Source organism: Thunnus thynnus, chromosome 8, assembly GCF_963924715.1.
Source record: "Thunnus thynnus chromosome 8, fThuThy2.1, whole genome shotgun sequence".
Taxonomy (NCBI): Eukaryota; Metazoa; Chordata; class Actinopteri; order Scombriformes; family Scombridae; genus Thunnus; species Thunnus thynnus.
Window position 1 is genome coordinate 27,064,064 of NC_089524.1, and position 27,106 is coordinate 27,091,169.

General features: G+C 40.6%; 2 protein-coding genes across 8 annotated transcripts in view; both read right to left on the minus strand.

Moving 5' to 3' along the window:
• Positions 1-6,309, minus strand: part of sh3rf1 (SH3 domain containing ring finger 1) — a 32,733-nt gene extending 26,424 nt beyond the window's left edge. For 2 of the 3 annotated variants that reach the window (XM_067597648.1, XM_067597646.1), the window contains exons 1-2: positions 6,008-6,308; positions 4,597-5,088 (exon numbers count right to left, since the gene is read on the minus strand). In XM_067597648.1, the coding sequence (XP_067453749.1) occupies positions 4,597-4,977 (381 nt within the window). In that variant the 5' untranslated portion in view covers positions 4,978-5,088; positions 6,008-6,308. Of the gene's footprint in view, positions 1-4,596; positions 5,089-6,007 lie in introns of all 3 variants that reach the window. The other variant, XM_067597647.1, reaches the window with a different exon arrangement.
• Positions 6,310-10,418: 4,109 nt separating this feature from the next.
• Positions 10,419-26,719, minus strand: nek1 (NIMA-related kinase 1). 5 transcript variants are annotated; one of them, XM_067597649.1, is made up of 36 exons: positions 26,549-26,718; positions 26,013-26,161; positions 25,816-25,912; positions 25,622-25,719; positions 25,288-25,371; positions 25,117-25,184; positions 24,921-25,007; positions 24,281-24,335; positions 23,897-24,097; positions 23,730-23,802; positions 22,582-22,733; positions 22,322-22,387; positions 21,945-22,004; positions 21,814-21,861; positions 21,577-21,657; positions 21,290-21,489; positions 21,089-21,211; positions 20,891-20,993; positions 19,343-19,429; positions 18,662-18,745; positions 18,499-18,576; positions 17,930-18,025; positions 17,609-17,812; positions 17,463-17,516; positions 17,124-17,364; positions 16,728-16,853; positions 16,427-16,600; positions 15,321-15,473; positions 15,117-15,222; positions 14,747-14,823; positions 14,439-14,656; positions 13,500-13,657; positions 12,819-13,225; positions 12,474-12,607; positions 12,215-12,347; positions 10,419-11,266 (listed from the first exon to the last, which is right to left on the minus strand). In XM_067597649.1, the coding sequence occupies exons 2-36, from the start codon at positions 26,127-26,129 to the stop codon at positions 11,253-11,255; spliced, it is 4,257 nt and encodes a 1,418-aa protein (XP_067453750.1). In that variant the 5' UTR covers positions 26,130-26,161; positions 26,549-26,718; the 3' UTR covers positions 10,419-11,252. The 5 variants fall into 5 exon arrangements, with proteins under 5 accessions (XP_067453750.1, XP_067453753.1, XP_067453751.1 ...); XM_067597652.1 differs by having other exon boundaries at positions 21,089-21,208; positions 26,549-26,717; XM_067597650.1 differs by lacking the exon at positions 26,549-26,718 and adding an exon at positions 26,309-26,400.
• Positions 26,720-27,106: the final 387 nt, after the last annotated feature.

Here is a 27,106-nt window from a genome sequence, read left to right on the forward strand (position 1 = left end):
TCTGAGACACACACACTAACGCAAAACATCCTTCTCTGTCTGGGGAAAGAGGTTAAAAGGAGTCTGAACAATACAAGTCAAGTCTTTTCTCTTTGTGTTTGGGCTAGAAAATCTTGAAGGACAAAAAAGACAAAGACAACCACACACCCTTCATCAAGAGGGCAGTGTTACCCTACAATGAGGAGGCAACCATGGCTGCACCTAAAAATTACATGATTTGGTCTTTTGAACTTCTCCTTGGGAATTATGTTAACTCATACATGGAGGACAGTCATTTCCCACAGCATAACCAACCTCTTGCTCATTCACTGTATGTTTTCGGAAACATGGTTGGGATGGTAAAGTGAGAATGTGTGAGAATTGCGAATAGGTGTTAAAGTGATGATGAATGCGTTTGTCTATGTATGTTATCAGTACAAGTGCCAACCTGTCCAGATACACCTCCTCTTGCCCAATGCATGATGGGATAGGTGCCACTCAACCTTCAGCCTGAATAGAATGAGCAGTATAGGGAATGGATATAGTGTGAAAATCCCTCTATTTTCCGCTTTCTAGATATTTTTGACAACAACACAATCCATGCCATGCATTTAAAATGTAATTTACAAATATGGCACTGAAAAAACAGCACTTGTCAACAAGAAACAAACTGACTTTAGGTGTATTAGATAAGTGTGAGAAAATACATAGTGGCAACCAGAGACACAGGCGCACAAGCTACACTAAATAACAAGTGTTTTGTTTCCTCAGAATGAGAGTCAGCAGTCAGCAGTAAGAGGAGAACGGGGAGCTGTGCCGACTCACTGTCTAATAAACTCTAATCTCATTAGACCTTTAACAGGCTCCAGCCTGGATTTAGACAGCAGGGAGGGAGGAGGTACACAGCAGAAATATGGGAGAAAAATACAGCCTGTGTCTGTGTCTCATAAGAGAAAATTACAGGTGGCTCCAAAATCCCTGACAAGCACTGTCCAGAAGGTCACGGTTACTTGTGGCCCTCCGTGGGAAATACAGAGGAGGCAAAAGAAAAGTGTGAGTGTGTTGAGAGAGCAGGAATGAATAGACCAAAGCCCTCTTAAAAAATTCCCAGTGGAAAGCAGTAAGTATGTGTTTGCCAGTATGTGGGCAGTGTGAGGGTGTAATGACGGGGTTCTGTCACACAGGCAGAGGTCAGCCAGCCGGCCAAGAGGAAAGGCTTCAACAACAATATGATGTCATCAAAGAGGGCCAGCGTGACTCATCGACCTCAGACGAGGGAGGTGCACAGGAATTTTAATGAGATACCTCTGCATAAGGAACCCATAAACAACATTCTTTTTCTCTGAAGAAATAAATCAACTACAAAGTGATAGGACAAAACACACCACAATCTTACTATAAAAATAACTGGGAACAAAAACATTTTGTTCAAGACAACTTTAATCAATCACCAGCAAATAATACCAAAATAGGCTGTGTTTTGCTTCCTGTTTGTTGAGAATCGATTCAATGGATTTGAAGATAATGAGAAATAATGGCACAAGGAAGGGGCTATCAAGTGTAAGAGGCCTATAAAAAGAAAAATAAAACTTTCCTTGTATAAAGCTCTCATTACCCAAGAAGAGAATGACCTAATTACATCCCCAAGAGCTTAGCAGAGAATAGTTTCTCATTTCCCATTACCTAAACACATAAAGAGACAGACAAACCTGAGCAGACACATAGCAAAACACACTTGCATTCAATAGGTAGTTGGCTGAAATGATTGTAAATTTAAGCCTCATCACATAACGATTATTTTACATATTAGGGCACTAGATGTAACCTAACTATGGCTAATGCACATCAACAATAAAATGAACACTAAAGCTTTTATGACAAAGGCAGAAACAATCATATAAGAAGCTGTGTTTGAAGTCTGTGGGAGTACAGGCTCAACTCTCCAGAGGACTGTAATGATAACTGAAGACATCCAGGGAAATCTCTTTCTAATTCCTCTCCCTCGTTGGCTCCGACCCCTGACTACCATGACTCCTGAACCCTGACCTTTGACTTCCAGACAGCTCCAATGGCTTTACTCACTCACGCAGAAATACCACTGAGGTGTCTGTTCCCAATCTGTGCGAACAAAATACTGTGTTATATGAGTCAATAAGGGCAAGAGGAAGAAAAAACATTCGTGTAACGGAGCACCATGGAGGTGAGTCATCAACCTGACTGTGAAGGGCCAGACAACCACAGCTCGACATTCAAGACAAGCCTTTTCATTCCCTACCATCAAAGAAAATGCCAGGGCCGAGTGTCAAACAACTGCTGCAACCCTGGAGATAGTAAGAGGAGGGGCAGAAAGCTGACTGTGCAAGGTTACTCACTAAACATTTGTCCCTTTTGGTCCTGACACCTTCACTTAACACTCATCAGCTTCTGTTACTGGTAGTCATCCACACACACACACACACACACACACACGAACACACACACAATCTCTCTTGGCCACTCCATGTGTGTCGGTCACTCTGTAAGATCAGAGGGGACCCAAGACAAAACCCTGTTGTGCATCTGTCAGGCAATCCCCAGCACTCTCCCCTCCCAGCCATTCTCTGGCAATATAAGAATCAGAGGTGGAGCTTTGCTTGAACAGGGGCACAGCACCAGAGGAACTGGTTCAAACCTTGAGTTACCACAAATATCGGGGGACAGACAACGCTGGACAATAAAGAAGTGGGAGTGAGGGTGTCACCCAGGGGCAGTGAAGCGTTCAGTCCCCATGGAGCACTGGCCAGGGATCAGGCCGGGCCATCAGCAAGAGCTTTGATCTCTGCCTTTTATGTTCTGAAAATGTTACACCTGCACAGCCATGTCTTTTCTTGTTCTCTGTCATTAGCAGAATGCCTTTGGGCGGCAGGAAAGACTCGAAAGACACCATTAGTCAGTAACATGACTTTCTACAAAATAGTTGGAATACAAGGAAAATAAGGTTTTGATTATACACACTCACACACAACACTTTCCTATAGTGTGTATGGGAGAGCATTCTACCTTGCCCAGACTGAGGAACTATAATTGACTGTCAATCTCAAAAACATAAGAGAGGTGAAATACTGTGCTAGTTTCAAGTGTCTACCTCTTTATCTCCACTGAACAGGCTTTTCAGAATTGAGGGGAATTCCACAATGCACAAACAGCTTTTGAAATGAGCACAAATCTTCTGAAGTGATACTATGGCAAATGAGGCGGGTCCCCGGTAGCGATTTACAGCAAGGTCTCTGATCTTCGTACCTGCATGGCTCGGCAGATACATTATCAGCGCCTTGACATTCCAATGATTCTACACAGGACCTTGACATCTTTTCATCTACCCTATCCTCCCTTCGTGGAGACCAGAGCTGCTCAGAGAGGGGCCCACAGGTCTTCCACATTTTTTTGCTCTCTTTTTTTGGAGCCAGGTTTTCAATGTGTAATAAATACAAATATAATATAATACAATAATATATCTTAAAGCCATCCTATTAACTGTGATGTAAAGAGATGACAGTTTTTTGTTTTGTTTTGTTTTTTTACTGTTGCTTAATATATTTTGAAAGTTTTGAATGTATTTGAATGAAATACTTTATTTCCATAACAATTAGTCTGGGCAGCTCAGAGAAAGTAGCACATTCACACACAAATGTGGCTTTGAGTTTTATGACTTATAAACAGCAGCAGTTAGTGGGTACACAACAGAATAGAAAAAAACAGTAATCCCAGATTTCAATAACTTTCAAAGTAAACCAGTCATAAAACATAATGTGACCAATAATGTCTTGCAAAAAGAGGGCTGGCGATTGACTTTCCCAGAGAGGAGTGTAAATAATCAAGAAATAAAGCACTTTTTTTTTTTTTTTTTTTTTTTTTTTTTAGAGGCACAGATCCAATAAATTACATTAAAATAGCATGAACACACTAAAGGATTGCCATGACATCTGTTGGCTTCAATCTGGTTTCATCTTGTGTTCCATGTAACCATTAAGGAACAAAAATACTGTTGTATTACTATTAACCTGTGTCTCCATGGGCTTATAGAAAGCGTAAACTACTCCTTGTTTTTATAAGCTCATCTCTCTTTCATCTGTTTGAATTATTCTGCTGAAACACAGACTCCTAGCATTTCACATTTTTCTTCAGCCTCTAAGTACACTTTCAGTACTGCAGATAATACAACCACCCTGTAGTTGCACCCTGCATTTCTCATATACATTGACCAGCAGCACTACGGCAGGGATCTCAAGTGCAAGAAAGACTTTGGCATGTGACAATGTCAGCAATTATGAAAGAACTGAGAAACCTCCTTACGGGAAAAGCCCAGCTGCACTTGGCGCAGAGAGCAGAATCATTTGCTGGCTCTACTATTAACTGCTCTCATTCACTGCCATTAGCAATGTTGGGCTGTTAGTCAACTGGCTGGCTTTTGGATCACCATGATAACAGTTAATCCGCAGCAAAGATTAGAGAGCCAGTAATGCAACATGCTGCTTTTAATCCACACAGATTTTCACTGTTTTGTTTCAGCTTGACCAACAATGGGAAACACAGATTCATGCTCACTGATCCATGTTCAGTCACAGTGAGTATACTAACCCGCACAAGGGTGCTCTTGGCTTGAGCTCGCTGGGGTTGTGCTCCTGGTGTGCCCTGGTCCCTGGTCCCACTGCTGTGTGCCCTGGCCACGGCTCCAGATGTACCATTTGTGCAGACTCCTGCCCCAGGACCAGCCCTTCGAGGTCTTTGCTTGATGCCATCCAGCAGGCGCACAAGGAGGATGTTGCTGGGGAGCTCATCCACAGCACACTCCACCAACGTCCGGCACTCTGGGCATCGCAACTCTCCACGAGAGCCTAGGATGCCTTGGAGACATCGGCGGCAGAAGGTGTGCTGACAGGGAAGAACCTTCGCCGAGGCATCTAACCGCTCCAGACAAACAGGGCACTCAAGCAAATCCAACAATACTGACTCGTCCATTCTCTGTGCGTTCTGCCTCTAACTCAGCAGAAAAACATGATGCTGGTAAGGTTGATACAGGACCAGTACTGTCACGTCACTCCCATGCCTCGGCTATGGCCATGGCATCAGCTAGAAAAGAAGGTCAAGACATGTAAATTAATCAACTGTGCACAAAAGAAATAGGTCATAGTATGCATGCAACAGACATCACATATGGCAGAAGCTGTGTAGTGTTGCTTCATCTGTTGAGCTTAAAAAAAATGTTACATCTCAGTTGCCCCACTGAAAAACTGACACAATGACGCCACATTTATTTTATTCTATGCAAATAGTTATTTAATACTGAAGCTACACTAGTAAAAAAAACAAACTACTACGAACAAGAGATTAAAGGTCAAGATAATCTGATTTACTCGACAGCCGATAACTACACCTGTAAACTGCGATCCTGTATCCCTGGATCTGAACTTTTGCTAGTTCAGCAGTGAAAAGAGAAAACTACAGCTATGGAGCTGGACTGAAAGACTGTGATTTGTCTTTCAAGAGCGAAAACATGCTTGGGGATTTACCAAGAATGTAGTCAACTTACTTTATTTTAAGAATGATAAAAAAAAACAAATCAGCCAACATGTCCTCTGCTGACACCACAGGAGGAGTTTTCAATTGTAAAATCCACACAGTGTTTCAAACTTGTAACAGTGTAGCGTTACACCAGAAAAAAATGTCAATATTACGTAACACAGCACGAAAAACGTGTACTGTGACTTCAGTGAGTTTTTAGTCACTCTACTCAGCTCGGTCGTGTTTTCTCAGACATGCAAGACATTTTAACTACCAATGTGCAAAATTAAGTAAATTTGCTAGCAGGGACAAGCCGCTAGCGAGCGGGTAATGTTACTTTAATGTTGCCACCTTTTAACCGACTAACATTTAGAAGTTTTTACCACAACCAAACTTGACAAAAAATGATTTTTTATAACTTCTCGGGCAAAAAGCATTTTATTTAAAACTCAAAAACACTTCGCCCACTAAATACAGCCCTGCTTACCTCTTCCAAAACAGGACTCCTCCTCTTGTTGCCTCGTATCTCCCAATTCTTGCCTCCTTGCTAACGTTACTAACTAGTTAGCAAGCTACCTAGAAATCTACAAGCCACTTATCTGGAGTGTTCAGCCGGCAAATACTATTGTTCTTACAAGACAGACTTTCATTAAAAAGCGTACAACGTATAGTAAAAACATACCTATGTCAGACGCTTAGGGAAACCTAACACGAAAAGGACACCGGCGAGGGAACGGGAGTGCACCGAGCGCCATGCTAGTTATTCTGTTCTGCGGGACTCTGCTGCTGGAAACAAGCGGAGAGGGGGAGGGAGTATGTGGGCTTCAAGAGCAGTCGGGAAAGAAGTAAATTACGGTGTGTGAAAAGTACACACGAACCAACCAGCACATTATCTGAGCTCAAACGTCTGCAAATACAGTAAGTTGAACAGTAAGTAAGTTGTGGATAATGTCAGAAATTGATATAATTAAATATTAAGTTACAAAAACACAACTGTTGAACAGGGAAATCAAACAAAAGGATGTCGTCCTGTCCTGACACTGCATTACAGGATTGTCATTTGTCATTATACCATTATGGAGGAAACTAACCACTAAAAACAAATACTCAATGTAAGTATGGTCATTTATTTATCATATTACCTGCATAAATGTACTTGAAAGCCAGACAGTGGGTCTACTGACGTTCACTATGGAATTTCCGAGGCGCACCTGAAGTCTGCGTCTAGTGTTGTCAAAAGGGCGTGAACTGAATCGTGTAATGATGTGTCAAAGAGCAGCATCTTTTCCCGGTCGGAGTGGAAAATAACTTGGTTTCCTCTCCGATATATGGCCAGCCCCATGGATATGTTATGGTTTTAGCTTAAAGCCAATACTTATGGTACTCCAGTAAATGGCATCTATTCAAATTATCACCATAATATTGGATTTTTTTTGTGTTACATTTCAGAAGGAGACTCTGTTAGGTTGCAGTTTTCTAAACATCAGATACAGTTAAGAGAGGTGCTGACGTATTACTCTTTCTCATGGGCATATAGTAAGCATCAATTAGCGGCCTACGTTTTAAGGAACACTTTAATTCTTATTTTGCAATATACATCAGTTCAACAAGTACCGGAGAGTGAATAGGGACATCTGGTGGTGACATTTTCCAGCATTTTCTAGTGAAAACAAACAGATTTAAGATATCTCACTTTTTCTTCAGCAACAGTAGCCTGTACTGCAATTAATTCAGGGCACTGTTTATCAGACTAATACAAAAGTTAATGATACAATGATACAGTTGATGATAAAATGATACAGAGTCCTACTTTACAAGAGTTAATGTTGTGGCTATTAATGGGTTTAGTGTTTTATACATTTACAACCAACCTTATCTGCTTCAGTGAGATTATAAACAATAGTGCCCTTCTTCACATTAGACTTTCCTGTATCCTTTCTTGAGGCAAAAGCAAACGGATGGATCTGTCATGTCTGATATAAAAATAGACAAAATGGCCCACAGGGAGAGGGAGAGCAGTTTTCCACAAGCACTGCTGCTTAATATGAAAAAATACATTTGGAGTAGACCTTTGACTCTTAATAACCTTCACATTCAAAGACACAACTACAAAACTACTTGAGGGAGAGGAAAACAAATGAGACACAGCTAGACAATAAACATTTGATTTATTTTTATCTCCTCTGGAGGACACTGCATATTGAGCAAAAGGGAGAGATGAAGGAGAGGAAGAAAAGAGCAATAAAGAAGGAGATTTATATGGAGGTGGCGCTCTTCTGTCACATGTGATCCCATGGGGGCTGGCAGGAGCCCTCAGGTCATATTTCCACACTGTGAGGAGGCAGCGCTCCGCCCCTCCACCTCTGCTGAGACAATAGCCCCTGCCCTCTTTTTCTGCTTGACCCCTATGTATTATCACACACTGACATTCTGCACACACTCAGCGTTGTTTCGTGGAAAAGGCTTCAGCAGACATTATTTAATGCTATTCAGAAAGGCACCAGGAATGATTTGTAGTCTTTGAAAGGCAATAATCTGTCAGAATGGCAGCACCTGAAGGCAAAAACAAGATCACTGCGCACAGACACACGCTCGTATATGATGGAGGTGACAGCTGTGTTACTGCCTATAAATGGGGACGAGGAAAGCAGGAGAGGACGTGACAAGACATATGTCCCCATTTCCATGAAGGCACGAACCTTGACAGAAATATTACCCTCTTGTACAGTTCATTACTGTAAATAGACTTAACACAGTGTATTTGTAATGTTCAAAATAACAAGCTGACAATACTAAATTAACCTTTTTTAAAATGATGGATTAATTGAAACTAGACCAAAATCTCTCTGGCTTACTGTTAAGATCAGGACGCTCACGTCCAGTGATCTCCATTTGTATTACTTTGATAGGGCCTTCAAACTTACTAACTCAGCCTGAGGCAACCTGCTTTTAAATTAGATTAAGGACTCAAGCTGAATGTCAATGAACACTGCCTGTTACTGGTTGAGTGCGTATATTTCTCTGTGGGGTGATTTTTCCTTTGAGAGCTGGGATCAAGTCAAACACGGGCCTTATGGAAGAGAACTGAATTTATTCATCTCAAGTATGATGTCAGCCAGAGAAACTGGGTGGGAAAGTATGAGGCTGTAGCCTGTAGGTCATATTCTGATCTGTCTTGATTTCCTCATAGCCAGGTCTCAGTTTAGTGCAGTTGTCAAATTTAACAGACCTCATGAACAAAGCTCTGAATCTGTTGCATTCTGTGTATGTAATTAAGCTTTTATTACAGTATACTTTACCTTACCTTTATTTACAGTATACTACAACTTCAAAAACAAGTCAGCCAAATTCAAGGTGAAAAAGTTGACACTCTAATGAAACAGACGTGAACAAAACCAACAATGTTGCCGTACTGTGACTCCAAACTGAGCCTATAATATTCTTTCTTTATTAAACACTTCAAAGAAATCCACATGCATTTAGTCAGAACCCCCTTCTTGTTCTCATCTTGGTATTTGTGCAGACAGTTGCCTACCCTAATGTACTGCATATTCCTCTTAACAAGTAAAATGCAAATGCACGACTGAGATAAAACAACCACCGCTGCATAATACAAGTCACATAGCAGGACATAAAACAGAATTACTAAATCAGAAATGAAACAACAAACAAACGTTACGCCACTGTGCACCATAAATATTGAATGAACTGCTGTTGTGTACAGCGCCTTTAAGTGCTGAGCCAGATCCCACACGTGTGTTTTATATAAATGTCATTACCACCAAAATTTTAATACAAAAGTTAAAACTTATTTTACATTTGCTTAAAATGTAAATATAAACATAAACCTGAGATGCAAAATGAAATTGAAGTGTTAAATTTCTTTTGCATTTGCATATTCAATTTGGCACACAGTGTGCAACCTCGGCTTGAAAAGGCGTGTTGGGCCTTTACATTTGAATTGAATAATGGCGTGATTTTAGCCAAGATGGCAAAAATGCATTTGCATTCATTTCAATGGCAGATTTATGCCACGGTTGGTGTCTGAAATGAGTCAGCGTCATCCATCAAAGCTAGTTGACAAGATCAAAGTTGGTTGTTGGTTGTTGTGAGCACAACACCCCATAGAGACCTGATGATTACTGCCCCCATTTCTGGTCTAATCTCCATGGTAATGTCTGCTCATTACCTCCAATGCCAGTTTTACTAGCATCTAAAAAATGTGATTATAATGATTTACGGTTTCTTATCATAACAACTTCATACTACAGTGCTGACTAGTTCATACTTGATGTATATGATGACAAACATGTAAATAAAAACAAAAATGAGATTACATTTGAATTCTGTCATACATCATGAACACACATTTGGGAAATTCATGTCAAATTGACTGAATGATTTCAGTGGAGTAATGAGAGAATAGAAGTAAACAATTACTACAGCATTTAAGTCACGAAAGGTTGCAATACTGCATTGTCAAACTTGTTAATGCATTGTTATTGGAGGGATGCTAGAGTCAATTACTCGGTTACGCTCTAACACATCCACTTCTCCTGCTGCACTAAATCAGACATGGTGTTAGAACACTGGAGGCTCTTGTTATATTATTCCACTGGGACTGTGACTACATATAAATCTTGCTAGCTGACAGAAGGGTGAGTGGTCTGTTGAAAGGCTGTGGATGAAAATAGTCTTGTGAACACACCAGTGGCAGCACAGTGTAGTGACCTGTGGAAAAAAAAGACTGATTTTCTTTTCAACCTTTTGAATCACATTTTATTCTAAGTTTTAAATAATAAACATGTTAATGTAAGACCTCTATTTGGAAGCACTGATGTATCCACAGTGAGTCAGTACATGGTAGTGAGGTTGAAAGAAATGGAAAACATACGTCCTCAGGTTCTTAAAAAAAGTGTTTATTCATATAAAGATTTACAATATTTATTTTATTATCAAATAAGACTTATTGTTAACATCTATACCATTGCTTACATCATCAGTACAAATCGCTGCACTGAACATCAATCTGACATGGCCCACTGCATCCTGCCCACCACTCTCATGCCACAGTCTTGCTACAGTATCTTGGCAACATAAAGCAGCCTCACAAACATCACTTTGGGTTAACTGAAACAGTAAGAAATGTGGAAAATGCTTTAGATAATATTTAACTTCCTGTTTGGTGAAAAGAGTTGTAAGAAAAAGGAGGTTCAACTGGTTATGAGTAACCATGGTACAATTGTTTTGATAGTGACCTGGTTTATGTCTTGAAGCTAGTTGAGTGTGTGACAGTTAGAAAGAGAGCACCTGAGAGGACCAGATCTTTTGCCCACATTAAATGCCACTGTGGAGTCTAAGTGAACCACACCAGGGTTTATGCTATCAATCAGTGTGACAATACATGTGTTTTCGTTCAATTACAGACACTGACATTCATGAACATTTAACAGAACCTTGAAGTTAACTTTTTTTTAATACGAACATGTACGTGGTAATGCACTTTTGAATGAACACTGGTAAGAAAAATAGTGTCAGGTGCTGATAGTCAACGTATGAAAAGCAGCCTCGAGTGTACTAGTTATTCATCATGCAAGTGTGCCTGAAACACTGTTAGATGCATGGCTGTGACACTTCATGCATAGATCCTTCTGCCAATGATGTGCGTCATGGGAAGACATCAGATAGCTAGCAGATTGTCATAGCTGCCAGCAGCTCCATTTCACAAAACATTATTCATCATTATCTACAAGGAAGAGAGACAGAGAGAGAGAGAATCATGTTGAGACAGATAAATAATCACAGAGGCAGGGGTCACTGTTTAGACCATGTATCCTCATAAAAAGAGACACCAGGAATAAGCAAAACGTACGATGTTTAATCCCATTGTAGTTGAAGTGGACTGTCATACCAAATCTATACCTTAATTTGACCATTTCTAAACTAATTTTAACATAACCATTTCAACCTTATAGCTAATCTTAAGGTTTGGTAAAACAATGACAGCAGTTCTGTCCATAACACAGATGGGACTGGTACTTGTAACCCAACTTTTAATGGGGAACATTAGAACTGACCTAAAAGCCACAGCCAAGTCCTCTTAAACTTTGGTCTGTTTACATTGAAATTAGACCAGATTTCGTTTATGTGATGAATAATTTGTTTATGATAGTAGTCAGTAAAGTATACAAAGCTACTACAATAACTCTCCCCCCCCCCCCCCACCTCTTTCTGTATCTGCTGTAGCCCCCGTCTGACAGAGCAAGACGGAGCAGACGGACACTGTTAAGGGTTTGTTTCACATCTATTTAGTTCTTTCACAACTTGGTAAAGCCATAGTGACGTGAGAAAGGAGGATAGGATGTCAGAGATTAGATTAAACACTCTGCTCTTGCACAGCTCTGTGCTGTGGGAAAACCATTGAGGACAATTCAACACTGTTGCTAACGGGGACAACTGAACGCAGTTGCTGACCACAACATTTAAAAAAGAGATGCACATGTATTTCTGTGGTTTCCACAAGTGACCTAAAAACTCAGGAGGAACTAGTGCTGGGAAAACTGAGTTGAATAAAATAAAAAAAGGAGGGGAAATGGCTCTGATAGTGTGATGGATTAAATAGAAAAGCAGCTTTTCAGAGACACAATGGAAAAGGAGGTAAAAGATAAATGATCAGCAAAGTATTGTCACTAACCTTCTTGGTATGCACCATCTGCCATCACTAGATGAAGGATGTTGGGATAAAGATGCTGGTGCTCAGTTCCCAAAATGTTTAAGACAAAACTGGAGCCCAGATCTATGTTCTCATCTTCATCTTCATGTATAGCCTGAATCACACACAAAAAAACACAAGACATATGTTTGATTAGTCTTATGTCCAGACACTTAAGTGTAAGGTTGCACAGACAACCTCAACATTCAGAGAGATTAAAAAAAAAAAACCCATTTCACACCTTAATTTTATTGTAGGCTTCAATGAACTTCTCAAAGCCCATCTGCTGTTCCAGGTTGAAGCGAAGCTCTTCCAGACGACTGAAGATGCTGTCGTGATGCTCAGCCTCTCCCCCCTGGTCCTCTCCACTACCATCTATAGAGCAGCAGGGTTACACATCTCATATATTTACTGCTATATTTTGCATTTGGGTCTTAGTTTGCAAAAATAATGAAACGCACAAATCACCTGAAATATTTTTTCAAAATATTTTTTTCAAGCTCAAGTTTTTGCAAGCTGTCTTTAAAACTTAATAATTCATATTAACTACATTATAATCATTTGATGAGACTTAAACTCCTCCTACCTGAATGCCACTCTTCATTGAGCTGACTGTTATTACTGTGGTTCTCTTCTCCCACACCATTGGTAAGCAACTCCCCCGCTTCCTCATCACCAGGACTCCCATTAGAGCATTCCTCATCCTCCTCCTCCTCTTCCTCCTCCTCCTCCTCCTCCTCACCCTCTTCCTCCTCCTCCTCCTCCTCATCTTCATCATCATCATCGTCATCATCATCTACAGCCATCTGATTGTTGTCCTGCTCAATCTCAGCTGCTATCCTGTTGAAAAGCTCTTGATCTTCGCCCTCTGGAGGGTTCCCATTAAAGTCTCCAGCTCCATCCTCTGGAGGGCTCCTCATTAAGTCGCCCTCTTCTTGCAGCAATCTCTCCATGGAGGCCCTGATGTCCCGGAGGTCTTCATCCTCATATGCGCTAGGAAAGAGGGCATATTTTTAGAACACACAGTATGACAGCAACTGGCTGTATTGAAGGAGTTTCTTTGCAGAATAAAAGCCCATGTTGTGTCATCGACAGGTTGACAGAATGAGGGTAAAGCAAGATATCACTCTCCATTAAGGTCCCTCTTAGGGCTGCACAAATATATGTTCATTATATTATTTATATTTTATCATGAGACCCTGCATTTAAAAACACAGTAAACATACAACAGCCTTTGAGATTTCATTTGTGAGTGTGTTTGTCTTACTCCTCAGCCTCCGACTGGTCGTCATCTTTAGCTGCCTCATCCAGGTCCTCGATTTCCAGGTTGTTGTCTGGGGCGACATTAGCCTCAGCAGTCCCTGCAGAGTCCTGCAGAGAGCTGAAGAGACGACTGAGGTCTGGAAGAGAGCATGTCCGCAGCATCTGACAGTACAAAAAAAAACAGTAATATGAATATTAAGATGGTTATAGGACAGGAAGTCTTGATTGGAATCACTGTTGAAACAGAAATTATGCTAAAACATTTGAATTTTATGTTACATAGTTTTCTGAACAGTTATGTTCAGAAAACTATTGTGACTTACAGTAATTGAGGATAAACTCATATGGGTAATGTAGAGGTTAATTGAATCGCCTGTGGTATTATTTCTTATTACACATAAGAAATATGGGGAATCTCATTAATAACACCCACAAACAGCGAGGAACAACCAAAAGCACTCTCACAAAATCCACCACATTCACAGTCTATTTAGCTCTTTGTGAAAATATGAAAAATGTTGAGCTGGGTTCTGAATTCTCAATGTCCTTGATGAAGGTTATGAAAGATATAGGTTGATGGATGCTCTTTCTGTCCTATCAGACCCACTGCAGGTTTAGACTGTGATTAATGGCTCTGGCTCCATTCCAGTCCCCTTCATTAATAAAGAAGACTGAAATCCTACCTAAAAATACCACACAAGCCTCTACATTACACCAGGCACAAGAACAAGTGTAAGCTTCCTCAACCCCTGCAACAATCGTTCCCCTGATCACTGTAACATCTAATAATGTCATGAATCCCACATGGTCATGTGATCCTTTAGGTAATTACAGTGAGTGTGTAAAAAAGACCTTTTATTATTCTATGTTACTTCCAGTAAAAAAAAAAAAGAATATTTATATATATATATATATATATTATTCCTGTTCAGCCAGTAATCACCTTGGGATTGTTGGCGTCAAACATGCCTGTGGAGAGACCAATGAGGAGGGCGTTGTGGTGTTTGGAGCGCAGAGGTGAGACAGAGCGCGAGCGAGAGGCCAGAGAGGAGGATGATTCATCCATAGAGGACTGGGCTGAGAGGATCGCAAGGGCAGCAGTGCGTCGGTGGGCTGGGGAACACAACTTCATAAACAGGGACTCCTCGTACTGTGCTACACCTGAGAGAGGGAGAGGAAGAGCACATTTAAATTATATGATAATCATGCTGAAAAATAAAGTGGCTTTGAGTCACTAAATATTAATCTCACCAGATGGTTCTGTTGGTTTCTCTGCACTTTTCTCAACCTCCTTGGTGCCTGATGGTCTTGTAACGCCCTCTGGTGGCCTGTAAGTGAAGTAAACTTCAGCATTAAAGAAATTGTTGACTCCAGAATAAAAAAATTTTTAAAAAATCAACATTTTATGCTTCTGTTGGAGCTGTGAAACAGTGGCCTTGTTAATTGAAATACACTGGGATTGTAAATACAGTGGGTAATCTATTTTTTTTAAAAAAAAGAGTTCTACCTCTTATCAAGTAAATAATGAGAATTTTGAAAGAAGCAGAATTAATAACACTTTTTGGTGTGAAAGGGAAAATGTCTTTTTTAATATAAATGGTTCATAAATATGAATAGTCACATTGGCTGTTGGGCTTCCGTCTCCCATGCCTGCTGCACAGCAGCTGGCAGATGTGAAGCCTGTTTGGGGCTCTCTTCCAAAACCACTGACTCCAAGTCTGATGGATCTGAAAGAATTCAGGCCAGATAGGTTGGACTGTGCTGCAAATATACTTTAGATGAGAAGCTATAATATTTGATCCATAAGGTTGAGTGACATACTAACCCTGAGTCTCAGTAAGGTTGGGTGAGGCCTCTGTTGTGGCTGCACTGTCCTTCTGAACCTCTGGGCTCTGAAACACAGCTGACGGACTGGCCTTAGAGGTCAGTTCTTCTTGAGGCTTCACCACCTCTGCCACCGCCGTCTGGTTTGGCTTATCTGGAAAGTGAAGTAAATGAGTAAGTGAATATACTGCTAGTTCAATCATTCATGCATTCTCTAAAACAGCACACAAAGAGTACAAATTTAACCATGTAACAAATGGTTCATCTTATCTTCTTAATGACAAAAATGACTTTATACCAATATATATATATATATATATATATATATATATATATATATATATACACACACACACACACACACACATACATACACACTCATTGGCCACCTTATTAGGAACACCTGTACAATCTAATGCAATCTAATACAACAGTGCTGCCATAAATTCTACTTTTATGAAGTTTATACATTTTCAGTTTTTGCTGACATTGTCAGAACGGTGATAATTATGTTTATTATTGAGGTCGTAGTGGGTGGCCATGGTGTACTGAAGTGCATTATAGTGCATTAAGTGTTCCTAATTTTTCTTGTGTATGTTAATGGAGTGGACAAAATATTAGGAACACCATTCAATATAACGCACTCCAATACACCATGGCCACCCACTACGACCTGAATAATAAACAAAGTAGAATTATCACCTTTCTGACAATGTCAACAAAAACTGAAAATGTATAAACACGACACTGAAGAAACTGACAAACAATTTGACAGGTTCATCAAAACTTTATCAATGTGTGTATATTTCTCCATTTGTACTTTGTTGTGTACATGACCCTTTTAGTTCTGTAAACCTTTGGCTGAGCACAACTGTGTTCTGTACTCTTCAATCCCAAACATTTCCCTTTCCTTTATGTGGTTGTCCAGAGTTTGCTTTGGGCAGACACACTGTCTTCCGCCAAATGCAGAAAGGAGTGACAAAAACAGTGGCAAAAAATCAAAGTCCAGGTTAAAAATAGTTGAATAATGCTTTGAGGTTAGAATTGTTTGTACTTTTGAGTACTGCTTGTACTTAGCCTTGGTTGGATAGTAAAAACATGACTAACCAGGGCTGGAAAACTCCTCGCAGATGCTGACATTCTCCAGCTGCTGGGTGAGAGGCTGAACCTCTGCCTCCTGAAGTACTTTCAGCACCTGAGAGTCTGGACTCACTCCCCACACCTTCCTAGGAGCTTCTACCTGTAGCACGTCCATCTGTATAACTTCACCCACTGTTTGCTCTGAGTCATTACACATACATACACAGAGAATGAGAGAAAATGGGCCTTAAAACAATCCACACTGGGCACATAAATAATTTTCAGGAAATTTGCATATGTGTTCTGTCTCAGGGGGAAGGTAACTCACCAATAGTCCTGATGCATGAGTCCTCTAGAGTTTGTTGGGCTACAGAGAGGACAAGAGGAACTCCTGCCTCCCACTTCTTCCTGTCTCCAACAGATGACGGCCTTTCTTCTGGAGACACTGAGATGGCTAGAGAGAGAATTTTAGAGAAAAAAGCTGAGCAAAACATCTTGCAAAACCTCTGATGTAAGACTCTTTAAACAGAAGCACTAATGTCTGACAGGCATTATATAAAAGGCAAGCTAAATAATATGTATAGTTCTTCCAATTTTAAGCAAAAAACACAAATAAAGACCATACTTTGGAGACAAGTGTAGCAGCTGATAAACTTCATCAGTGTACAACACAAAAAATAATTATATACTCTTGTAAATCTATCCTTATTGGACATTAACTCACTAGATGTAGTCACACAAGTTTCCTCTAAGGTGTGCTGTGCCACAGGAAGTACAGGCAGTTCTGCTGCTTCCCACTTCTTGCGGTCTCCGTTTGAAGAGGGACGTTTCTCTGCGTCAGACTGGTTCTGCTGGGGAGCAGGACTTGGCTCTGCAGCGGGTGGAGATGATTCCTCCACCTCCTCCACTGGGCTCTGGGCTTTTAGGTTCTGGTTAAGTCTGCGCAGAATCTGCTTTTTCTCACACTGATACACGAAAAGCATCAAGTAGTGTTATCTTTCTAAATATTGAATCAGGGAAGATTCAGAATCCTTGCTTTATTAATGTCAACTCATAAACTCACCTGGATGCCGACAGCAGTCTCTGGCTCTGGCAGGTTTTCTTTTAGTGAAGTAATCTGCCAAATGCAAATTGCAAAATTGATATAGCCAAGGAATACATTCTCAAACAACACTATGATGTATGCAGACTATATTCATGTATACTGACAGCTCCAACATTCTTCAGGGCAGCAGTCATGGATATAGCAGGGGTGGAGGGTTCGGATGCAGGCAGGGCTAGAGCTTTGGCAGCTGGGTCTGGCTGAGAGGGACTGGGTTGTGGAAGAGGACTGTCAGAGGTAGTTGATACTGCTACTGCTGCCGCTGCTATGTTTCCTGCTGCTATGCCAACCTTCACCCCACGAGCTGCAAGCTTTCACAATACACAATACTCAACATTAGACTATATTTAAACTAATGCACCAGTAAGGACAAGTAATAGTACTGACTACAGGGATTTTAGGGTGAAACACAGAATAAAAAAGCTTACATGGTCCTCCCAAGCTCTCTTTTCTCTGTCATGTGCTTCTCTCCTCTTCTTCTCTAGCTGCTCTTTCAGTACAGCAGCACGGGCATTTGCTTGGGCCTGCACAAATACACACAAAACAAAGAAGAATGAATCTTTTGCTTAAAAAGTGACCCTTTCTATAATGTAATCTAATTTCTGGTCATGTTTATTCCTGTTTCACTCACAATTCACACTTTGGCTGCAGTCAAAGCAGCTGTTTTGCTTTCTCTACACTAGTTGCCAGATAATTGCAGGATTGATTACAGGATTGCACGACTCACCTCAAGGACTCTAATCCTGATAAAACAAGCGAGAATACAAGTCAAAGGCTGAGACAGTCTGAAACAATACTGTTGGTCGTTCCACTCCAGGTTTAGATTGACTCCTTTGTTGGTTTTTTAATATCTATTCATTTGTATCATTGTGCCAGTGTTTGGGGTAATGTTAGTATATGTTGTTCTTATTCCAAACATATTTTAAAAAGAGCTCTATAAATATAGCTTTGATTTACATTGAAAAGCGTCAAATGGTATACTTGCAGGCAGACTCACTTTTAAAGCCTCTATCTTCTTTCTCCTGAGCTCTGCCTCCTCACTGGACTCCTGGCTGTCAGAACCATCACTGTCATACTGAAACAGACACCAACAATAGCCAGGAGATGAAAACACTTTCATTCAGAGTGCTCTCAGGCTCTTAAGTGTCTGAGGACAGTACCTTCTCTCCTCTGAGTCGGGCTTTGATCTGTTGACGCTCGTTGAAGTTCTGCAAGCGGATCTGCCTCAGTCTTGCCAAGTATTCCTGAGAACAAATACAAAAATGTTAAAAGACAGTATGCTGAACACGCCCACACAGACACGCACACAGAGCAGGATACAGCGTTGATATTTGCGGCTAAAATCATACAAAAATATTAGCATACAAAGATACCACTTATAAAAGGCAACATTTCACTCAGACCACATAATGTTAGCATCTACGTATACATGACCAAATCAGCCATTCAGCCAGAATAAAAATAACACATTTATAAAAAAAGAATATATTTATGTATTCCATTCAAAGCAAAAAAGCTTGATTACACAACTCAAAAATAGGATGGCATGGTTATTCAAAATGGGACAAAATACACCATAAATAATAATAATAATAAAAAAACTATGGGATTGATTGTTGTGAATAACAACAGCCGTTACTGGAAAGGCAAATAAATGGTGGAACAGCTCACACTGGACAGTGGGACACCAAACACTGTGCAAAGAGTGGGTTTGAGCTGCTGGGTTGAATTATGGGTGCGTCACAGGGAGTTTTGTGCACATATGAAGGAAGACGAGCCAAGCCAGACGTGCTATGGGTGAGGTGGAGTGTGAGGCTGGGCATTCAGGCCTGGGCTCCTACCTCCTCCTCTTTGTTGGCTTTGGGTCTCCTGCACCGAATCGAACCAGTCCGGCTTCCATAGATTGCTGTCAAGTTTTGGCGAGTACCCTGTTTACCGTTCAATTTAAGCACACTTTAGAAGGACGCAGCCCCTTACACCTAACTGCCACAACAGTCACGAGGTGGGGCCAGGAGATATTTAAAGCTTCACTGATCAATATTTTTATATTAACATTGAAAAAAATGTTTTTCATATTAACACTGAATCAAATGACTACATGTAAAGTAATAATGGGCCACACAAGTGACAAACTCACAGAGTTATCACCCAAGTCTGCAGTTCTATGGAGCTTTTCAGCCCAGTTCTAGTTCTAGTTTTAGACACCGGTTGTATTTTGCCATTCTTATCAACGCTGTTTCCAGCAGGCAGTTTTTTTTTTTTTTAAACAAATCAGATGATAAACCAGCCAAGGACCGTACAACAAAGTTAGCAGCTGGCTGGTGAGGAAAGTTAACCATCTACTGTGGTGAGCTGAAAACCCAGACGCTGGTTTCCAGAGGATTTGCTTCTGGTTCCTCATCGTGCAGGAGATTCAGCTGCACCTTTCTTCCAAACCCTCCCTTGTGCGTGTGGATTCTTGTCTCTCCTTCATCTGTGTATGTGAATAGTGTGATGTGAGTTTCCTTGTGTGTATGTGTAGTCTGTCCTCTTCCCAGGTCTCCATGGTCATGGAGGTCACGTGGCTCATGTCGTATCTGTTTTTGGTGGCCCCTGGAAGTTGCCTGACATCCTCCCAATCAGATTATTCATATGTTATCAATCCATCCATCTATAATTTTGTCATCCTGTTTGTCCATGCTTTATTTGTCATTTTGCTTTCTTGGTCTATTCTGTACACACAACATCTGTTGCATGTCCCTCGTCTGTTGCTCTTCTTGAGTTTTCTTCTATTCTTTCCTCCAGTAAAGGTTTCTTTAGGGTTTTTTTCCTTATTCAAATCAAGGGTCTAACAATAGAGGATGTTGTATTGCTTACAGTTGGTAAAGCCCCATGAGGCAAATTTGTGATTTGTCATATTGGGCTACACAAATAAAATTGACTTGACTTGCGTGATAACATGTTAGCTATGACAACATGGATGATGATAATATGTCAAGACTGGTCTGTTAGTTTCTTTTGGAGTTCTGGTGAACCCTAGTGCCCAGAATTTAGACTATTTTTACCACTTTTACCACTATGAGGGCAAAAAAATCTAAAACAAACTAACAGTAACAGTGCCTTGATATACTATAATCTTGTGTGGTTTAACTGCTTCTCCGTGGATTTGGCAGCACTAGTAAGCCTTTCACAATACACAGGACCATTAGATTCAGTATTAATATTAGAAATGTTGCTTAATAGAGCTTTAATAATTACAATATTTGAAAGAGATACATCAGTGTCACTTTTCAGCTCTGTTCATACAAAACCATACCCAGTCTGCAAGGTGTCATGATTGCTACGATGGAAAAAGGATCAGTATTTCTTAACAGGTTCAACTCAACTCCAGTGTAAGTCTCAATACGTACCAGCTGTCCCTCAGCACGGACTTTGTTGAGCATGGCTTCTCTCTTACGCTGTAAAAACTCCTCAACCTGATAGGCCCGTTCACCACCCATGTGACCACGCTGCCTGAAGACAGAATATAATAATGGATACTTAGAGCAGGATGTAGAGTTTCAATCCAGATCATCATTTACTGATTAGACAGAAGCTGCCAGACTGACCTACTGATGTGGGCTTGTCTTGAAACGTGCTGCAGCCTCTGTAGTTCCCTCTTGATTACATCAGGGTTTAAGACTCGGGCAGGGCCGTTGGGTAGCACTGGGCCAGCAGCAGCCGGTACACTTCTTTCACGGAGGCAACGCCATTAAAACAATTATTCAATACACCTTAAATTGCCAAACAAAGGAGACATCCGAACTTACCGAATGGGACCGCCTGCTCCTGCTGAAAATCCCTCCCTGCTGACATCTTTGGACTGTGGTTTAGTCATTTGGTCAAGAACTGCATGGTAGTGCTCATATGGCCTTTTGCTTAGGACAGGGGATGGAGTAGGACCCTGAATGGAGCTTGGGGCAGGATAAGGGCCAACACCTGTAGCCCTCTTCCCACCACCTACAAAACCCTGAGTTTGGAGGACAAAAGTTTGTTGTGTCAGTCAATAGCATGAGGAATGCTCTATATTATAAAAAAGGAAATAGGTGTCCAGTACCTTCCTCTCTGGGCTACTACCTCCACTAGAACTCAAGACATGCTTCCAGCCTTGCTCTCTGGCTTGGTTTATTCGATTAATCTGTAAGAAGAGGTTCATAGCTTACTCAAGTCTTAGATGATGACATGTGGTGAACTGACCCTCTCCAATGCTTTGCCCACTCACTACAGTAATGACTTGATATGTAAAATAAGAAAAATATCAAATATACTCACTACGCGCATATTTACCACCCACCTTTTCCTTTTCATATCTCTTCATTTGCTCTGCTTTCAACAGGAACATCTGAAGGAGACACAGATCAGAAAATGACTTCAACTGTAAAAAACTATCAGAAACCTTTCAGAGATATTTAACATTGTGCTCACCTGCTCTCTCTGTTTCCTTTCTTTCTCAATCAGCTCCATCTTCTTCTTTCTGAAACCATCCTGCAGCATAAGGCAAAAGCATCTCAATCAAAAACAGACATCTTAATAAGACCCACTTTGAGGCAAGAGGCAGGAGGACTGCTCTGTCACTGGGCAGGTAGGCCACGAGGGAAAGGCTGGTTAAAAGAGAGAGCTAAATCAGGCAGAACAATCCAAATGGCCCGGGAGTGGAAGACGGGTGACGATAGGAATCAAAATGAGCAGGAGGAAAAGTAAAAATGCTGGTAGGAAGGGACCTTCATGTGTGAGTAAATGGGGAGAGAAAAAGGAGGGAGATCTAATAGTAAATACAAGTTATGTGGGGCTCTCAGCTGTACCTCTTGTTTTTTCCTCTCTTCCTCCACTTGACTCACTCTTCTCTGGGGGGCTGCTGGGAGAGGGGCCTGAGCAACATATAACACTGGGGTTCAGAGGTTGCCAACACATCATGATGTAAAAACACACACAGAGATGGGAGAGGCCTCTGACATACCAGACTAGGAGCTCAACATCAAATAGAGCTGTTTGACACCCAGAGTGAAAAATATGTAGCTCAGATATCATAGCAACTTGTCATCAACATCAACAGCCTACTAACCAGTTTATGTTTAATTGCCGGTTTCCTCTCTGCAGGCTTTTTGGCTGTGTCTGACACCTTCCTCACAGTTAAAGGCACTCCGTATTTGGTGGCTGGTTTTGTTATCTTCTGGGCTGGGGCAAGTGGTATGGAACCAGGGGCAGGACGCTTGGCTAGTCACACAAGTAAAAAAGAAAAAGTTTTTTAATCAATTTTTAGACATCAGTTGGCAAACATTTTTTATATTATATCCAAAGAATGTGTTTGAGGTCTAATTTATTCATTTCTCTCTCATCATCCACCTCCTGATCTGACCACACAGATGAGGGATGTGTGGGTGGAGGCCAACAGTGCTCTACAGCTCCAAATCTCTCTACAGCTTTGTAAAGATCTTGTTTATTATGCCACAGCCACTTTAAAGCAATCCAATCAAATCTGAATGATTTCAACAAATCCCTTTTGTAACTGTACTCCGCCCATATATTCTGTTTCAATCAGAAATACATCACCTTATGAAAGCTATTATGAAAGTCATTTCACTGTGACTTTACAGCCTCCTATGTGTATGATTTTAAAAATTCCAATTTGGTGACTGCTGGTAGCATCTAAAAAGACACACCACATTTTGTTTTTAAAAACAAACAAAATCTATGTAATAGATATATATAAGAATATCTAAAATCAGGGGCAATTCTAGGATCAGAGCTTTAGGGGGGCTCAGCCCCTTATGAAAATGTGACATGCATACAGTGCCTTGAAAAAGTGTTTAACCCCTGCTAAATCACTAATTTCACATAATAATAATGGTTCAGAATGAACAATCACAGATTTCAATATAATACACCTGGTTTAGAGAGGACCATCAGTCAGTTAATGAAACCTGAGGCAAAGACTCAATTATAATGACCAGAACTTTCCAAAGTAAGTAAAAGATCAAGTTACAGCAAAGCAGATACAAGGAGAAATGCACAAAACATTGTTTTACTAACTCACTCTCACAATTTTTAGAGGTTTTAGGGATGCTGAATTTAGGTGTGCTGGAGCACCCTTAAAATCGCCAATGTATAAAATATATAAAAAAGCAAGAATCACATTAGAAAAAACCAACACATATGGGGCTTTAAGTTTTGAAGTCACCCTTACATATTTCAAATTCACAGTTTGCTTACCTGGTGACCCCTGCACCACACCCACTTTAGGCTGCTTGTGAAGGAAAGCATGGCGGAATTCCTGAGCAATAATCTGGAAGGAGTAGAGAATAAATGTTTTATAACTGAGCACAGTCTGGTTTATTTAAATTCAGACTGTAACAAAGACAACTAACTGTGCTCCCCACCTGTGGTGTGAGGAACCTCTGTATCCTACAGGAGAGGAAGGGTTTGTCCAGTATACTACTGACTGAGGGCCTCTCTCTGGGGTTGCGTTTAAACAGTTGTGCCAAGAGAGAACGTAGTTCTGCAGAGTAGTGTACAGAGACTGGGGGGTAGGAGCCTCGTATGATCTTCAGAACTAGGTTCTTCATATTGCCAGCTTCAAACTGAGAGGAAACACATTTAGTACATATTTACAACCACGACAGAAAAAAAATTAGGAAAGGAAAGATGACCCATTCTTGTCTGTCAACCATTAGACATACAGTGAAGAGGTCTAAATCAGTATGTGAGAGGGCATTGCTATGCTTTACATGAATTAGTAAACAGCTCACACACAGAATACTTACTGCATGCTTAAGAGTGCACATTTCATACAGGACACAGCCTAAGGCCCAAATATCACTGCAGAGGGAGGGAAAGTAGGGTAAGTCAGAGGAGAGAGCATACAAATAGACAGGCTGGGATAAGTTCAGAGGGTAAGTTTACATTTATTCAATAAGGTATCAAGTCACTTGCAAGCTGGAGAAAAAAAAAAGGACTTCATTGCTGAGAAAACCATAAATTGGACATTGAGATTGGGAGGTTTAAGTTTATTGACAACGCTCCAATATATTTTAAAACACAACATATCAGACTTTATCAGTTATTGAATGATCAAGTCCTAGACTCATTTCCTTTATCCCTGAGATTCTGCTAAATTTACTTCATTCAGTCTACTAAAGTGGATTATGTTACATGCATACTTAAAATAGTTTAAGAGGAAATCAATACTACAGTAACTCCCTGCTGTAGATATACACATCCAGGTTCGCTCAATAATGAGGAGACATGATACCTTGACATCTCCCAGAAGCCACCACCTAATCCAGCTTGACTCACAGTCACTTCAGTGAGGAGAGAACTTGTCCGCTGGATTACTATTAAATGTTATTTTACACCACAAATGAGACAAACACATCGTGGTGTTCAAGAGCATCAAGTTAGTACCTTTTGTTGTTGTATGGTTTATTTTCGCAGATCTCTGGTGACAGGTAATATGGTGTTCCTATACATGTTCTTGCCAGTTCTACAGTGCTGGAAATGAGAATAGAATGGAAAGCAGACTGTATTATGCTTTACCATTTACATTTTAATCTTGGCTTTATAGAAATCTGCAGATCCATTCAGATGACATTTTACATACCTGTTTAGTACCCTTGCAATCCCAAAGTCACCAAGCTGCACAGTCCCATCTTTTGTCAAAAAGATGTTCTATGTAGACATCATGAAAAGACATGTAGTGTCATTATCATGAGGCAATACAATACAAATAAAAAAACGCTGAGGCAAGATCATGTGGTGCATGAAGCAATACCTGTGATTTGATGTCCCTGTGGAGAATTTTTCTGTCATGGACATGCTTTAGTGCCAGGCAAATTTGTACAAACCAATCCAGGATCTAGGAAAGGCAGAGGAACGTAAAGCCACACTTAAAAGTATCAACTTGCACTACATATTTGTAATTCTAATGACCAGGGAAATCATTTTAAAAATTTAAAGAGTTTAAATACATTTTAAAGAAGGGTACAGCAAAGTGGAATAGCAAGTGTTCTATGATAAATTCTATCCACATATTGTGCAGTTTCACCTTAAAGATTAACTGGCATATCCTAAACATTCATGATTGTCTAGAAGAGTTAGTAGCTTACTTGCTCTTCTGAAAAAAGTACTCCTTTCTGGGAGTTGATCTTCTTGAAAAGGTCTCCGCCCTCACAGTAGTCCATTACAATATATAGGCAGCCCCCCTCTAAGAAGATTTTTTATACAGCATAAGTAACATGCATTCAAACAAGTGTATGCATCAGGATATCATTGCAGTAGATGACCTGTGGATCATTTATACCTTCAAAAGACTCCTTGTACTGCACAACGTTTGGATGACTCATGTTAGCAAGAACGGCAACTTCTTTCCGAGATTCCTGCCTCTCTCTACTTGACATCTGTCAAAATGAGAGGGACAGATAATGTGAAAGAGCAAGGTAATAAAGGGGAGCTCAAATTAATACTGAAATTGTGGAATATTATGCATGGGGTGCTTACTCCAGATATGCCAATCTCCTTAATGACATATTGATGTCCATCCTCTTTGGATTTTACAAGGATGGCCTTTCCAAATGAACCTTCCCCAATTTTCTTCACCCTTTCGTACTTGTCCATGTTAGTAGAATGACTGCCACCTCATGCTGGCTCTGCAGAGAGACGAAAGAGTATATTGTAAAGCTATGCTGAAACTGAGCAAGCTTTGATTACAAGAATTTAAGAGATTGTAAAAACGTAATTTAATACACTGTTATTAACTTCAGTCATTTGGACTGCGTATCATCCTGTGAACATACAGTAATGTCAGCTCCATCAAGGGTTGCTGTCAGACAGTAAAATGAGCTGCTCCTAGACGGGCTGAGATGCTGAGACACAACAAGCGGTAGCAAGATTGCTAACGTCACCGTTACATTTAAGCTAGATTGGCACGGGAAACCAAGAACGTCATACACACATTTTTTACCCATTAAATATGTAATTAACGTTGCTCCCAGCATTTAAATGCAGTCATGTAAGTTAGCTGATACTTGGCTTACCATTAGCTAGTCTTTTGCGGTGCTGTCTGGTCTCAGAAATTCTATTACCTGCTGCTGCCCTTGCGCCCTCTATCTAACTACAGCTACAATTTTTTGCATTTTCATTGGCCACCGTCATATGTGACGACCGTGGATTGGTTTATACAGCTGTCCGTCATCTTTCGTGATGAATGGCGGCCTTAGTCTCCACCCCCAGAGGGACTGTTGCTGTAGACATTTTCCATAGCAACCACAAGCCGTTTGGTATTCTTTCGCCTATAAACTTAGAAATTTACTTAACTTGTACGACGGAGTATAAGTGCCACACTGAGAGGAATAAAATCGGAGATCTCTAGAATAAGGTCATAGTATTTCGAGCAAAAGGATAAATAGAATGGAGTCAACTGTAAAAAAAAAAAAAAAAAATTGTAATGGCCTATTTAGCCTATTTAAAGTGTATGTGCAACAGCAGGTCTGAGCTTAACTCCACACACTGCACTGCATGGCGGGGAGGGGCTGAAGAGAGGAGAGGAGAGGAAAGGAGAGGAGGAGAGGAGATGAGAGGAAAGGAGGAGAGGA